At 48.4% G+C, this 15503-nt stretch overlaps 1 protein-coding gene and 1 long non-coding RNA gene across 2 annotated transcripts in view; both read right to left on the minus strand.

Annotated features, from left to right (window-relative positions):
- LOC112069463 (pleckstrin homology-like domain family B member 2) overlaps positions 1 to 15503 on the minus strand; it is a 46174-nt gene that overhangs the window by 7632 nt on the left and 23039 nt on the right. The window contains 16 exon segments of the mRNA XM_070438557.1: positions 183 to 268; positions 364 to 583; positions 723 to 866; positions 964 to 1111; positions 1235 to 1238; positions 3101 to 3302; positions 3493 to 3630; positions 3686 to 3976; positions 4567 to 4633; positions 5777 to 5904; positions 5907 to 6145; positions 6912 to 6945; positions 7263 to 7376; positions 7444 to 7599; positions 12144 to 12281; positions 12605 to 12742. Of these exon segments, the coding sequence (XP_070294658.1) occupies positions 183 to 268; positions 364 to 583; positions 723 to 866; positions 964 to 1111; positions 1235 to 1238; positions 3101 to 3302; positions 3493 to 3630; positions 3686 to 3976; positions 4567 to 4633; positions 5777 to 5904; positions 5907 to 6145; positions 6912 to 6945; positions 7263 to 7376; positions 7444 to 7599; positions 12144 to 12281; positions 12605 to 12742 (2247 nt within the window).
- LOC139024108 (uncharacterized) lies at positions 2150 to 3096 on the minus strand. Its single transcript, XR_011475341.1, has 3 exons — positions 2646 to 3096; positions 2458 to 2503; positions 2150 to 2232 (listed from the first exon to the last, which is right to left on the minus strand). It is a non-coding gene; the product is annotated as an uncharacterized lncRNA (long non-coding RNA).

Genomic DNA, 15503 nt, shown 5'->3' on the forward strand with positions numbered 1-15503 from the left:
GGAGAGAGAGAGGGGCAGGGGTTAGGACTCTGGAGAGAGAGAGGGGCAGGGGTTAGGACTCTGGAGGGGGGAGAGGGGGGCACGGAAGGAGGGGAAGAGTAAGGTGAGAGAGAAAGTTGAACCATTTTGAAAAGGCCGACCTAGATCAGAATAAATAGACTCACTATCAGAGCAACATGTACCTTGTGTGCCTTCTTTAAGTGGTCGTAGTAAACTTCTTCTATGGCTTGAAAATAGATGACACCTTTCAGCTTGGCCTCGTGCTTGTCTGCAGCGCATACAAAACACACACAGAGTTGTTGTTAACACACACATCAGAAAAGTGTGCGTTATTGACACTCCACGGTCACCATCCAGTGTTACCTGAGAAGTAGGAGAGTGTTCGCCGATCGCGGTCGAAGACGAACCAGCGTTTCTTCCAGGTCTTGATCAATCTCCCCATCTTGACCAGGAATCCTCGACAAATCTTCTCCGTGACGGACAGGTGGAAACACATGTCAGCGCTGTGGCCCGCTGACTCTATATGGGCCCGCAGGTCAAAATCATCCTTACGCACCGGCAGGTAGCGCGTCAGAGGACGGGACTGAGGGAACAGGGGTTAAAGGTTACCCAAATGGTCACCAACCCTATAATCCTGGAGAGCTACTGTTTTCTCTTGACTTATATATATTTTTTTATTTTATTTCGCTCGCTCTCTCTCTCTCTCTGTCTCTCTCTCTTACCTGTGCTCTCTGTTTCTCCCGTAGTTTCACCTCCCTATCAATGAGTTTCTGTCGTCTGTTGGTCTCCTCCTGCAGTCGTTTCTCCAGATGCTCCCTCCTCCTCTCCTCCTCCAGAGCCTGTTTGCACGACTCCATCTCTTGCTCCTGCTCCAGACACAACACACACTTAACACATCTCGGAGTTCTGTGGGTGTGGGTGTGTGTGTGTGTGTGTGTGTGTGTGTGTGTGTGTGTGTGTTACCTTGTGTTCTATGAGGCGGTTCTTCTCTTCCTGGGCCTGTCTCAGTAGATGCTCCATCTCCTCCAGTCTGGTCACATTAGACGTGCTGGCACTGCAACACACACAAACACATTCTACGGTCTGGGAACGATGCAGCACAAGACTTGTTCTTCCCATGGAACACACACAAAGACATACAGAGCCTTCAGAAAGTATTCACACCCCTGACCTTTTCCACATGTTGTTGTGTTACAGCCTGAATTTAACATGGGTTGAATTGAGATGGTGTCACTGGCCTAATGGTGAAGATGGACACTTACACTAACAAATCTTTATAGTATCCTCCCTCTCTGTCACACACCACACACACACACAGCACCACACACACAACACACACACACACACACACACACACACACACCACACACAGCACACAACACACACACACCACACACACACACACGCACCACACCACACACACCACACAGCACACACCTACCAGGAGACCATTGGGTCGACGATGACAGACATGAGACGCTGGTGTCCATGGAGTCCACAGCTGTCCAAGCTCATAGGTTGTCGTGAAGCCTGGCGCGTTGGTCACTTTCGTCCAGGTACATGTGTGGACCGCGTGGCCACTGACCTGGCACCACCCAGGGTCAAGAAAGCACCCGGACAGTATAGTGAGAGAGAGAGGATGAAGGAGTCCACAGGTACAGGTGTTATTACCTATGTTAATGATGCATGTAATTGAATCCGTTACCGTGTGTTTGACGCCTCCCATTGGCGCGAGCGCTGCTTCCATGACGGGCTCCCCGTCTCAGGGGCCAACAGTCTGACTGGACGCTACAGACCGCTGCCCCTCCCTCTGATCACACAGACCAGCCACATGTTTGAAACCGGTAAAAATAAAATAACCACAACCGAAAGTTCCCTCATGAACAAAATCCAGACCATATATTCGTCCAAAAAAATAAAGCCACAACTTCATGGGCCACAAAACTACAGCAGGTCCACCGGAGCAAATCAATAGACCACAGCACCAGTGACTCCACCCCTGACTGTCACTTGACAAGGAATAATACACCAGTGGACCTCCACGCCTGGAACTGTCACTATGACAGGAATAAGACACCAGGGACCTTCCACCCCCCCCCCCCCCTCCCTGAACTGTCCACTGATACAGAGGAATAATACACTGAGTGGACCTCCACCCCTGACTGTCACTATGACAGGAATAATACACTAGTGGACCTCCACCCTGACTGTCACTATGACAGGAATAATACACTAGTGGATCACCTATGTACATACACGAAAATACACAGTGGACCTCCACCCTGACTGTCCACTATGACAGGAATAATACACTAGTGGACCTCCAGCCCTCGACTGTCACTATGGACAGGAATATATTACACTAGTTGGACCTCCACCCTGACTGTCACCTATGACAGGAATAATACACTAGTGGACCTCCACCCTGACTGTCACCTATGACAGGAATATAACTACCTAGTGGACCTCCACCCTGACTGTCACTATGACAGGAATAATTACACTAGTGGACCTCCACCCTGACTGTCACTATGACAGGAATAACTACACAGTGGCCTCCACCCTGGACTGCTCACTATGACAGGACATAATACACTAGTGGACCTCCACCCTTGACTGTCACTATGACCAGGAATAAGTTACACCAGTGGACCTCCACCCTGACTGTCACTATGACAGGAATAATACACTAGTGGACCTCCACCCTGACTGTCACTATGACAGGAATAACACACCATATAGTTCTAGAGTTGGGTACAGGAAAGACACACACACACAAACAGAGATGGCGAGTCGACACATAGGCACACACAGAGACACACACACACACACACACACACACGCAGGAACCCTGATACCACCAGGCAAGAGGGCCAGAGACACCTGGCCCATAGGACAGGCTTCAATCTCACACACACACACACACACACACACACATTCTCCATTGGGTACTGGGACCTACTGTATAAATGGATGCTTCACAACAGCAGAAAGCATCTTCTACCGCTCCTCAACTATCTCCACAAACAAATAAAATATCATGCTCCTATCTACCCATCAGACACACAATCTGAGGATCCATCCTATGTGTTGAAGCCTTATAATGTAAACTGTGTTACTGTACAGTATCTAGTCCAGAGGATCACCGGTGGTGTGACAGACTGTGTGTGTGTGTGTGTGTGTGTGTGTGTGTGTGTGTCCTCACCCTTGTGCAGACGGCGTGTATCTGTATTGCTGGAGACAGACATGGCCCTTGGTAGAATACTGACACAGTTACAACTCTGCACCTGGGGCTGCTGGGACTGTGGAAGACCAGCGAGAGGGAGATTAAAGGGGATGGTGTGTGTGTGTGTGCATGCGTGTGTGAGTGTGTGCATGCGTGTGTGTGCATGCGCGTGTGTGTGTGCATGCGCGTGTGTGTGTGCATGCGCGTGTGTGTGTGCATGCGCGTGTGTGTGTGCATGCGCGTGTGTGTGTGTGGTGTGTGTGTACCTTGTTAAGCATGCTGTGTCCCAGTGTAACACAGCTGAACTGAGGGGTGACAGTGGTCTTCTTCCTGGGTAACGTGTCACTCAGGTGGGCCCCGCCTTCTTTCACTGACCTCTTCCTCTCCTCCAGCGAACGGAAGTGCTGAACATGCACATACAATATTCAGAATCACACAACACACACACACAGCTTTTACCTGCCTGTTGTGGCAGTGATTATTTACAGGTAGAGGAGGAGGAGAGTCGGGGAGGGGGTCACGATAGGTTGCCATGTCCTCCGGCCAATGAACAGAAGGGGTTTTGGTGAGAGGCGGGCGGCAGGGCGAGGAAGAAGGCCAGTCAACAGGAGAGGAGGGGCGACAGGGCGAGGAAGAAGGCCAGTCAACAGGAGAGGAGGGGCGACAGGGCGAGGAAGAAGGCCAGTCAACAGGAGAGGAGGGGCGGCAGGGCGTTAAGAGGATGAGAGGAACACCATCAGAGAAAGGGAACTAGGGCTGATCCGATTTAGTCGACTGGTCGAATGTTTGGTCCATAACCTGTTGGTCGACAGAGATTTCCTTCGTCGAGCAGTAGCAAAAACAAGTAAATATCATGGTGTACAAGACACCTGTCTGATTGGCTCCTGTCTGAGTGGACTGATCGATTGTGGAGGCCGTGGGGATGGAACAGTCCATCACTCTAAGACGTGCTACTGAAATTGTGTATGGTTAAGGACAATGGTTCAACACTAATAAAAATCATATTATTGTATAACAAATGTTCTTTCTCCCACGTTTGATAGCGGTCGCTGTCCGCGGTTCTGAAACACCAGTGTGCTGTTGAATTGGCATCTTTTCCTAGACCATGTTGCTATGTGCATAATAGCTAAGTTAACCAGCATATTGGTGTTGAGAACAATGTGGATGCAACACTTCATCACTCTCCTTCTTGGTCATTGTCCTGTTGAAAAACAAATGATAGTCCCACTAAGCGCAAAACAGATGGGATGGTGTATCCCTGCAGAATGCTGTGGTAGCCATGCTGTTTAAGTGTGCATTGAATTCTAAATAAATCACTGACAGTGTCACCAGCAAAGCACCATCACACCTCCTCCTCCATGCTTCACGGTAGGAACCACACCTGTGAAGATCATCCAATCACCTACTCTGTGTCTCACAAAGACACGGCGGTTGGAACACAAAATCTCAAATTTGGAATCATCAGACCAAAGAACACATTTCCACCGGTCTAATGTCCATTGCTTGTGTTTCTTGTCCCAAGCAAGTCTCTTCTTCTTATTGGTGTCCTTTAGGAGTGGTTTCTTTTCAGCAATTCGACCATGAAGGCCTGATTAAGTCTCCTCTGAACAGTTGATGTTGAGATGTGTCTGTAACTTGAACTCTGAAGTATTTATTTGGGCTGGAATCTGAGGTGCAGTTATTTTAATGAACTTATCCTCTGCAGCAGAGGTAACTCTGGGTCTTCCTTTCCTGTGGCGGTCCCCATGAGAGTCAGTTTCATCATGCGCTTGATGGTTTTTGCGACTGCACCTGAAGAAACTTTCAAAGTTCTTGAAATTTTACGGATTGACTGACCTTCATGTCTTAAAGTAATGATGGACTGTTGTTTCTCTTTGCTTATTCGAGCTGTTCTTGCCATAATATGGACTTGGTCTTTTACCAAATAGGGCTATCTTCTGTATGCCAACCCTACCTTGTCACAAAACATCTGATTGGCTCAAACACATTAAGGAAAGAAATTCCACAAATTAACTTTTAACAAGGCACCACTGTTAATTGAAATGCATTCCAGGTGACTACCTCATGAAGCAGGTTGAGAAAATGCCAAGAGCATGCAAAGCTGTCATCAAGGCAAAGGTAGGCTACTTTGAAGAATCTTTGAAGAACAATTTTTTTGGTTACTACATGATTCCATATGTGTTATTTCATCGTTTTGATGTCTTCACTATTATTCTACAATGTAGAAAATAGTAAAAATAAAGAAAAACCTTTGAATGAGTAGGTGTGTCCCAAATTTTTCACTGGTACTGTATATCGAAAAATACACGTTTAAACATTTCCACCGATCGATTGGTCGAAAGAACATAATTTTTTTGTTGTTGTCGGGGACAGCCCTACAGCGAACAAAATATAAATCAAGAAGAATAGAAAGGCAATAGTGTCATCCACCTCCAAACTACCCTCGCTCAAACACACACACACACACACACACACAAACAGCACACTACACACAGTCACAGCACACGCAGCACACACATGGCTTGCATTACTCTTCACCCCGCGCTTTACAACAGCATGTTCATACACGCGCACACCTCATCATCCTCTGGTTTTTGGGTGATGTCATCAGGGGAGGGGATATGCTCAGGATCAGGGGAGGGATTGGCCAGAACAGGGTGGGACTAGGGCCCCCCCCCCCCAGCTGAGAGTAATGTTCATAGATCTCACTGACTGTGACATAGCCCTGGAAAATACCATCAGGGAAACAGGGGGGAGAGAATGAGAGGGTAGAGGGGAAGATGTAGGGAGGACAAAAGTGGTGATAGACAGAGGGGAGGAGGTGGAGATTGAAAGAGGGAAAAGAATAAGAGGAATTGAGAGAGAGAACGAGAGAGATTGAGCCATGTTCAAACTGTGTTGTTTGTTTGGTTAGTGAACCTATAGCATCAGAGGCAGAGCTGTACTGTTGTTCAGGTAAGCATCTTCCATTAGTTTCACATTGACATTGAATGCTAAACATATAACACATAGGAACAGGCCTGTTTGTTACCTGGTGCAATGTGTTATTATCACTGTATAAATGAAAGACGAGAGAAGGAGGACGTGTTTTCTAAAATGGCCTTCACAAAGTGCCTTCAATAAAACCTCATGATTACCAGAACTTTCTCCTCGGACATGCACATCATTTCAATGGATAGAATAGGCAGACCAATGTATTTTAGCGTAGACGCGATGCTCGTCGATGCTGGCTGCCACATTTCCTCAAACGAAAACAAATGCCCTGGGTCGGCCAGTGGCCCTGTTTCGCCTATCGGCTGGATCTCAAGCTTTTAAATGACAGAAGCGACCATGGAGGCATGGTACGTGGTAACCTTAGGGCACTCGCTTTTGGCAAGAGCCACGGCAAAGGAGGGCACATTGACGATGGACGCAGCAGGATCGCAGTCAGGAAGGATAAGAAAGAAAAAGCAGAGGAAGGGGCGTGGTCACGGACTGGTCGCTAGAATTAGCACGTCACATCTCGTCAGCGTCAGCACACGCCGTATCCTAGGGAGCAGGTAGAGTGAGAGAGAGTTGAGGAGGACTGAGGGCGAGGGGGAAACATCCCGGGAATGGGAGACGGTTGCTAAGGCAATAGTCAAACATACCTCCTTGGAGACTGATAGGATGAGAGGGAAGTGCGCCTCACTGTGAGGTCACATACTTCCTTTCTCCAGAGAGGCAATGGTCTCTTTCTCCTGAGGGAGAGAGAGAGATGAGAGCACAGAAGAGAAATGCATCGGCGAGAGAGAGCAGAGACAGAGAGCGAGAGTAGCGAGCGAGAGAACGCGAGAGAGACAGAGAGAGACAGAGAGAGAGAGAGAGAGAGAGAGAGAGAGAGAGACAGAGACAGAGAGAGACAGAGACAGAGAGAGAGAGACAGAGCGAGAGAGCGAGAGCGAGAGAGAGCAAGTGAGAAAGAGAGAGAGAGCGCAAGTGAGAGAGAGACTTTAAAATGCAAGTAGGACTGAAATCAAACACACACAAACGTACACATACACAAACCATGCGTTCATACCCTCTGCAGCATCATCTGCAGGTTGGTCCTCTCCTTCAGAAAGCTATCCTTCTCTCGCTGAGCCTGCTGGGTAATCAGGTCCGCCTGCTTCTTCAGGGTCACCAGCCTCTCCTGGGAACACACACAGTTTAACACACAAAGTTCAACACACACATACTCTAACACAAACACACCGTACCTTGCGTGTGACGGTGCTGAGTTGATAGTCAGTGATCTCTCTGACAAGGTGTTGTGTGCTTGTCTCCTTCTCCTCATCATGACGCCTCTCTCTCTCCATCTGCTGGTCCTCCAGGTCCTTAAAACGCTTTGTCTCAGCCTCCAGCACCTCAGAGTCCTGACACACACACACACACACACACATTTTGTCAGATTGTGTTGTAACATCTTGGCTGTTCCTATGTGTACACTGTTTACTCCCTATTTTGTGCATGAGGGAGAGAGCATTCAGTCACACATACAACCAAATCAAGGCATGCTCTCACCAAACATGCTATAAACCATGTTTCCTCATCCTGTCAAAAAACAGCTACTACCCATCAGCAGGCAGAGAGTCTGTGGAGCTGAAGGACATGTTGTGACCCATCCTGAAACTGACTGACAGGAGAAGAGGAGGAAATGGAGGAGGAAGAGGGAGACAAGTAGAGATAATCCTGTAGGCAAATGAGAGGAGGAGGACCTAGAGGAGAAGCAGGGGTGAACAGGTAGGAGCAGGTGTGTGTGTGTGTGTGTGTGTGTGTGTGTGTGTGTGTGTGTGTGTGTGTGTGTGTGTGTGTCACCGGAAGTTGTTCATTTTAGCAGGAAGAGTGTGTGTACTGACCCAGCTCACACCCACCCTGAGACAGCTGCTCTAGCCTAGTCCTCTCAGTCTGCAGAGACACCCACCCTGAGACAGCTGCTCTAGCCTAGTCCTCCCTCAAGTCTGTATGCACCCACCCTGAGCCAGCTGCTCTAGCCTAGTCCTCTCAGTCTGCAGAGGACAACCCACCTGAGACAGCTGCTCTTAGCCTGTCCCTCTCAGTCTGCAGACACCCACCCTGAGACAGCTGCTCTAGCCTAGTCTCAAGTCTGCAGACCCCACCTGAGACAGCTGCTCTAGCCTAGTCCTCAGTCTTGCAGAAGCACAACCACTGAGACAGCTGCTCTAGCCTAGTCCTCTCAGTCTGCAGAGACACCTCACCTGAGACAGCTGCTCTAGCCTAGTCCTCACTCTGCAGAGACACCCAACCTGAGACAGCTGCTCTAGCCTAGTCCTCAGTCTGCAGGAGACACCCACCCTGAGACAGCTCTCTAGCCTAGTCCTCTCAGTCTGCAGACACACCACCCTGAGACAGCTGCTCTAGCCTAGTCCTCTCAGTCTGTAGAGACACCTACCCTGAGACAACTGCTCTACTCTAGTCCTCTCAGTCTGCAGAGACACGCACTGGCATACTCATAAGCACACCACACACACACACAGTGGAGGACACACAGTGGAGGGACACACGTGGAGGACACACAGTGGAGGACACACAGTGGAGGGACACACAACCACGGATGAACGACAAGCATGTGCATACGCCTAGGTATAAACACGGACAGAGAGGAAGAGAGCAGGATATAGCGTTCATGGGAGAAGGAAGCAGAGTTAATCCAGTGTTACAGTGATCTGGAGAGCTGGATGGAGGGTGGACTAGAGGGCAGGGAAGACCGGGAGGACTGATACAATGGTTGTTGGGGGTGATGAGAGTTATTATGAGAGGGAAAGAGGTTTTCAACAAGCATAAACAGGCTATCTGACCAGACACTGCAGAAACAGGCTATCTGACAGACACAGCAGAAACAGGCTATCTGACCAGACACAGCAGAAACAGGCTAGCTGCTCTTCTTCTCATCAGACCTGCAAACACCAAATCTTATTAAGTCTTATTCTCCTCCGTCTCCTCTTATCTCCCTCCGTCTCTCTTATTCTCCTCTCCGTCTCCTCTTATTCTCCCTCCGTCTCCTCTTATTCTCCCTCCGTCTCCTCTCATTCTCCTCTCGTCTCCTCGCTCATTCTCCTCCGTCTCCTCTCATTCTCCTCCGTCCCTTCATTCTCTCCTCGTCTCTCTCATTTCCTCCGTCTCCTCTCATTCTCCCTCCGTCTCTCTCATTCTCCCTCGTTCTCTCAATTCTCCCGTCTCCTCTCATTCTCCCCGTCTCTCTCATTTCTCCCTCCGTCTCCTCTCATTCTCTCCTCTCTCCTCTCATCTCCTCCGTCTCCTCTCATTCTCCCTCCGTCTCCTCTCATTCTCCCTCCGTCTCCTCTCATTCTCCCTCCGTCTCCTCTCATTCTCCCTCCGTCTCCTCTCATTCTCCCCTCCGTCTCCTCTTATTCTCCTCCGTCTCCTCTATTCTCCCTCTCGTCCTCTCATTCTCCCTCCGTCTCCTCTCATTCTCCCTCGCTCCTCTTTTCTCCCTCCGTCTCCTCTCATTCCTCCGTCTCCTCTCATTCTCCTCCGCTCCTCTCATCTCGCTCGTCCTCCTCTCATTCTCCGCCTCCGTCTCCTCTCATTCTCCCTCCGTCCTCCTTCATTCTCCTCCGTCTCCTTCATTCTCTCTCCGTCCGTCTCCTCCTTCTGCCCTCCGTCTCTCTCATTCTCCTCCGTCTCCTCTCTATTTCCCCGTCTCCCTCCATTCTCCCTCCGTCTCCTCTCTCCCGTCTTATTCTCCCTCCTGTCTCCCTCCGTCTCCTCTTATTCTCCCTCCGTCTCCTCTTATTCTCCCTCCGTCTCCTCTTATTCTCCCTCAGTCTCCTCTTATTCTCCCTCAGTCTCCTCTTATTCTCCCTCCGTCTCATTGGGCGTGTAGTTAAATTCTCATATATCTGCCAGTTGTAGGGTTAATGGAAGTCTCCGGAACAGGCCTGAACACAACCCAGAGAGGGTGCGAACACACACACTTTCTACCGTCCATCCAACCCCACCTCATTCTCTTGTCATTGATCCTTTAGTCGAACCTCACTTTAACACACCCCCACACCCCTGTGTATGTGTGTGTGATAAAACAGGGCAGTGAACGCTACTTATTTTTATTTATTTTTTATTTATTTTTTATTTAACTAGGCAAGTCAGTTAAGAACAAATTGTTATTTACAATGATGGCCTACCAAAAGGCAAAAGGCCTCCTGCAGGGACGGGGGCTGAGATTTAAAAGAATAATAATTCAAAATAAATGACGTATAAATATAGTACAAAACACACATCACGACAAGAGAGACAACACAACACTACATGAAGAGAGACCTAAGACAACAACATAGCATGGCAGCAACACATGACAACACAGCATGGTAGCAACACAACATGGTAGCAGTGCAAAACATGGTACAAACATTATTGGGCACAGTCAACAGCACAAAGGGCAAGAAGGTAGAGACAACAATACATCACACAAAGCAGCCACAACTGTCAGTGTCCATGATTGAATAAATAAAACTGTCCCGTTTGAGTGTTTGTTGCAGCTCGTTCCAGTCACTAGCTGCAGCAAACTGAAAAGAGGAGCGACCCAGGGATGTGTGTACTTTGGGGACCTTTAACAGAATATGACTGGCAGAACGGGTGTTGTATGTGGAGGATGAGGGCTGCAGTAGATATCTCAGATAGGGGGGAGTGAGGCCTTAGAGTGTTTTATAAATAAGCATCAACCAGTGGGTCTTGCGATGGGTATACAGAGATGACCCGTTTACAGAGGAGTATAGAGTGCAMTGATGTGTCCTATAAGGAGCATTGGTGGCAAATCTGATGGCCGAATGGTAAAGAACATCTAGCCGCTCGAGAGCACCCTTACCTGCCGATCTATAATCTACGTCTCCGTAATCTAGRATGGGTAGGATGGTCATCTGAATCAGGGTTAGTTTATAGAGGAAACCAAGTCTAGATTTAACTTTAGCCTGCAGCTTTGATACGTGCTGAGAGAAGGACAGTGCACCGTCTAGCCATACTCCTATGTACTTGTATGACGTGACTACCTCAAGCTCTAAACCCTCAGAGGTAGTAATCACACCTGTGGGGAGAGGGGCATTCTTCTTACCAAACCACATGTCCCTGTTGTGAATTACCAGCTGTATATTTGGACCGGAGACAGCATGACAGGGATTTACACATACCAAGTCATATAGTCACATGCCAAGCAATGTACTGTATGTATGTGTTCAGCTTGATATGTAATGTGAGCCACATAATATCATGCACACAGTGGTGTAAAAAATACTTTAAAGTACTACCTAAGTAGTTGTTTGGGGTTATCTGTACTTTACTATTTATATTTGACAACTTTTACTTTTACTTCACTACATTCCTAAAGAAAATGATGTACTTTTTACTCCCTACATTTTTCCTGACACCCAAAAGTACATTACATTTTGAATGCTTAGCAGGACAGGAAAATGGTCTAATTCACACACAAGAGAACATCCCTGGTCATCCCTACTGCCTCTGATCTGGTGGATTCACTAAACACATGCTTCGTTTGTAAATGATGTCTGAGTGTTGGAGCTTGCTGGATATCTGTACATTTCAAAAAACTAGAAAATGGTGCCGTCTGGTAAGGAATTTTAAATGATTTATACTTTTACTTTTGATACTTAAGAATATCTAAAACCAAATAATTTTAGAGTTTTACTCAAGTAGTATTTTACTGGGTGAATTTCACTTTTACTTTTCTATTTAGGCATCTTTACTTTTACTCAAGAATGACAATTGAGTACTTTTCCACTACTGCCTGCACACAGTGCTTATGACACCACAAACTCCATGTAACAGCACGTACCCACCCACCCATATTGTCACTCTCTCTCTCCCTCCCTTATGTTCAGTTGCCCCTAGTGAACCCAGTTGACTCAGTGTTACAACAGACACACACCTGAGTCTTCTGGTCCGGTGCCTGTTGTTCCATGACGGCCATCTTGGTGTCGAGTGTCTCCACAGCATCTCTCTCCTGCTGCAGAGCTGTTAGCTCCGCCTCCTGCTCAGCCTGCACCAAGGCACCCTCAACCTCCACCTGGATGGAGAGAGAGGGAGTGAGTGTGTCCATCTCTACCTGGATGGAGAGAGAGGGAGTGAGTGTGTCCATCTCTACCTGGATGGAGAGAGANTACCTGGATGGAGAGAGAGGGAGTGAGTGTGTCCATCTCTACCTGGATGGAGAGAGGGAGTGAGTGTGTCCATCTCTACCTGGATGGAGAGAGAGAGAGAGTGAGTGTGTCCATCTCTACCTGGATGGAGAGGCAGTAAGTATGTCTCTCTCACCTCTTTCTACCCAACTTTTTCTCTACATCTCCCTCCCCCTATACCTCCCTCCCTCCCTCCCCCATCCCTCCTTACTTCTCTGAGTGATTCATCCATCTGGTTATCCAGTTCTTTGATCTTCTGTTCCAGCTTGTCCATGTTGTTGAGCACCTGGATCCTCTCCTCCTCCACACGGGTCACTTCCTTCCTCTGCTGTCCCTCCTCCGCCAGCGCCTAAAGATGACATCACACTCTCACAATGGAATCTATGCTATGTTCTTTATTCCCCGGTCCTGGAGAGATATTGGTGGTGCTGTTGTCTGTTCCCAGCCCAGAACAAACCCGATTCAGTTGATCTAGATCTTGATAATTAATTGAATAATGCGTGTTAGTGCTGAGCAGGAACAAAAGCCTGCACCCACTACAGGTCGTCCAGAACAAGGGAAAAATAAACTGTGGTCATAGACATAGACATGTTAACGTGATTTCTTCATTGGTTGGATTTAGCTGTCCACACACACTCACATCTCCTGTGATCTGCTCTCACAGCTGCACAGAAACCCAACTTCAAATACAGTATCCAGCACCTCCAGGTTCTGACACGGTAAATAGAAGACCAATTCACTATAACAAACGACCCTGACCTCTAAAGCTTGTTGTGGAGGTCTTAGAAGATAAGACCTTTTTGCGAGTAGATAAAATATGTGGCCGCTAAATGGTAGAGTAAGTCAGATCCCAGAGGAGTTTCCACAACAGAACTAAGCAATGTAGAAGGAGGTGTTGAGACGTGGCCAGGGCCTGTGTGTGTTTTCCTCTGTAATACTTTATGGTGAGAGGGGATCTCTCTCTCTACCACTCTTATCTCTCTCTCCTTTAACTCGTATTAAGTCATGAGACGCTACATGAAGCTTCATAAAGGCTGTTATTAAGCTTGTGTAAGGACTACCTGACCTGAGGTCTTGCTAACAGGTTGCCAGGTGAACACTGCCTCCTGTCAATCATTTAACAAGGCTTAATTAAGGTTTACTCAGAGACAAAGGAAGGGCAGCAGTAGCACCTTACGTATATCTGTGTGTCAGAGAGAGACAGGGAGGTTGGCTGAAAGTGGAGAAAGAGAGAGACAGGGATGTTGGCTGAAAGAGGAGAAAGAGAGAGAGAGAGAGAGGAGAGAGACAGGGAGGCTTGGCTGAAAGTGGAGGAACAGAGAGAGACAGGGAGGTGTTGGCTGAAAGTGGAGAAAGAGAGAGACAGGGAGGTTGGCTGAGTGAGAGGAGAAAGAGAGAGAAGAGAGAGAGAAGACAGGAGGAGGTTGGCTTGAAAGTGAGAGAAGAGAGAGAAGAGAGAGAAGAGACAGGGAGGTTGGCTGAAAGGGGAGAAAGAGAGAGAGAGAGAGACAGGAGATGTGGCTGAAAGTGGGAAGAAAGGTAGAGGAGAGAGAGAGAGACAGGGAGGTTGGCTGAAAGTGGGGAGAGAAGAGAGAGAGAGAGAGAGAGAGACAGGGAGGTTGGCTTGAAAGTGGAGAAGAGAGAGAGAGAGAGATGAGAGACAGGAGGTTGGACTGAAAGTGGAGAAAGAGAGAGAGAGCAGAGAGACAGGGAGGTTGGCTGAAAGTGGAGAAAAGAGAGAGAGAGAGAGACAGGGAGGTTGGCTGAAAAGTGGAGAAAGAGAGAGAGAGAGAAGACAGGGAGGTTGGCTGAAAGTGGCGAAAGAAGAGAGAGAGAGAGACAGGGAGGTTGGCTTGAAAGTGGAGAAAGAGAGAGAGAGAGACAGGGAGTTGGCTGAAAGTGGAGAAAGAGAGAGAGAGACAGGGAGGTTGGCTGAAAGTGGAAGAAAGAGAGAAGAGAGAGACAGGGAGGTTGGCTGAAAGTGGAGAAAGGAAGAGAGAGACAGGGAGGATGCTGAAAGGAGAAAGAGAGAGAGAGAGAGACAGGGAGGTTGGCTGAAAGTGGAGAAAGAGAAGAGAGAGACAGGGAGGTTGGCTGAAAGTGGAGAAAAGAGAGAGAGAGAGAGACGGGAGGTTGGCTGAAAGTGAGAGAAGAGAGAGAGAGAGAGAGAGGACAGGAGGTTGGCTGAAAGTGGAGAAAGAGAGAGAGAGAGAGACAGGGAGGTTGGCTGAAAGTGGAGAAGAGAGAGAGAGGAGACAGGGAGGTTGCTGAAAGTGGAGAAAGACGAGAGAGAGAGAGACAGGGAGGTTGGCTGAAAGTGGAGAAAGAGAGAGAGAGAAGAACAGGGAGTTGGCCTGAAAGTGGAGAAAGAGAAGAGAGAGAGACAGGGAGGTTGGCTGAAGTGGAAGAAGAGAGAGAGAGACAGGGAGGTTGGCTGAAAGTGGAGAAAGAGAGAGAGAGACAGGGAGGTTGGCTGAAAAGGGAGAAACAGAGAGAGAGACAGGGAGTGGCTGAAAGTGGAGAAAGAGAGAGAGAGACAGGGAGGTTTGGCTGAAAAGTGGAGAAGAAGAGAGAGACAGGAGTGGCTGCAAGTGGGGAAATTAGAAGACAGGGAGGTTGGCTGAAAGTGGAGAAAGAGACAGGGAGGTTGGCTGAAAGTGGAGAAAGAGAGAGACAGGGATGTTTGGCTGAAAGTGGAGAAAGAGAGAGACAGGGAGGTTGGCTGAAAGTGGAGAAAGAGAGAGAGAGAGAGAGAGAGACAGGGGAGGTTGGCTGAAAGTGGAGAGAAAGAGAGAGAGAGACAGGGAGGTTGGCTGAAAGTGAGAAAGAGAGAGAGAGACACGGGAGGTTGGCTGAAAGTGGAGAAAGAGAGAGGAGAGACAGGAGGTTGGCTGAAAGGGGGGAAAGAGAGAGGAGAGGACAGGGAGGTTGGCTGAAAGTGGAGAAGAGAGAGAGAGGGGTTGGCTGAAAGTGGAGACAAGAGAGAGACAGGCGAGGCTTGGCTGAAAGTGGAGAAAGAGAGAGACAGGGATGTTGGCTTGAAGTGGAGAAGGAAGAGACAGGGAGGTTGGCTGAAAGTGGAGAAAGAGAGGAGAGAGAGACAGGGAGGT

This window comes from Salvelinus sp. IW2-2015, unplaced genomic scaffold (assembly GCF_002910315.2).
Source record: "Salvelinus sp. IW2-2015 unplaced genomic scaffold, ASM291031v2 Un_scaffold1019, whole genome shotgun sequence".
Classification (NCBI taxonomy): domain Eukaryota; kingdom Metazoa; phylum Chordata; class Actinopteri; order Salmoniformes; family Salmonidae; genus Salvelinus; species Salvelinus sp. IW2-2015.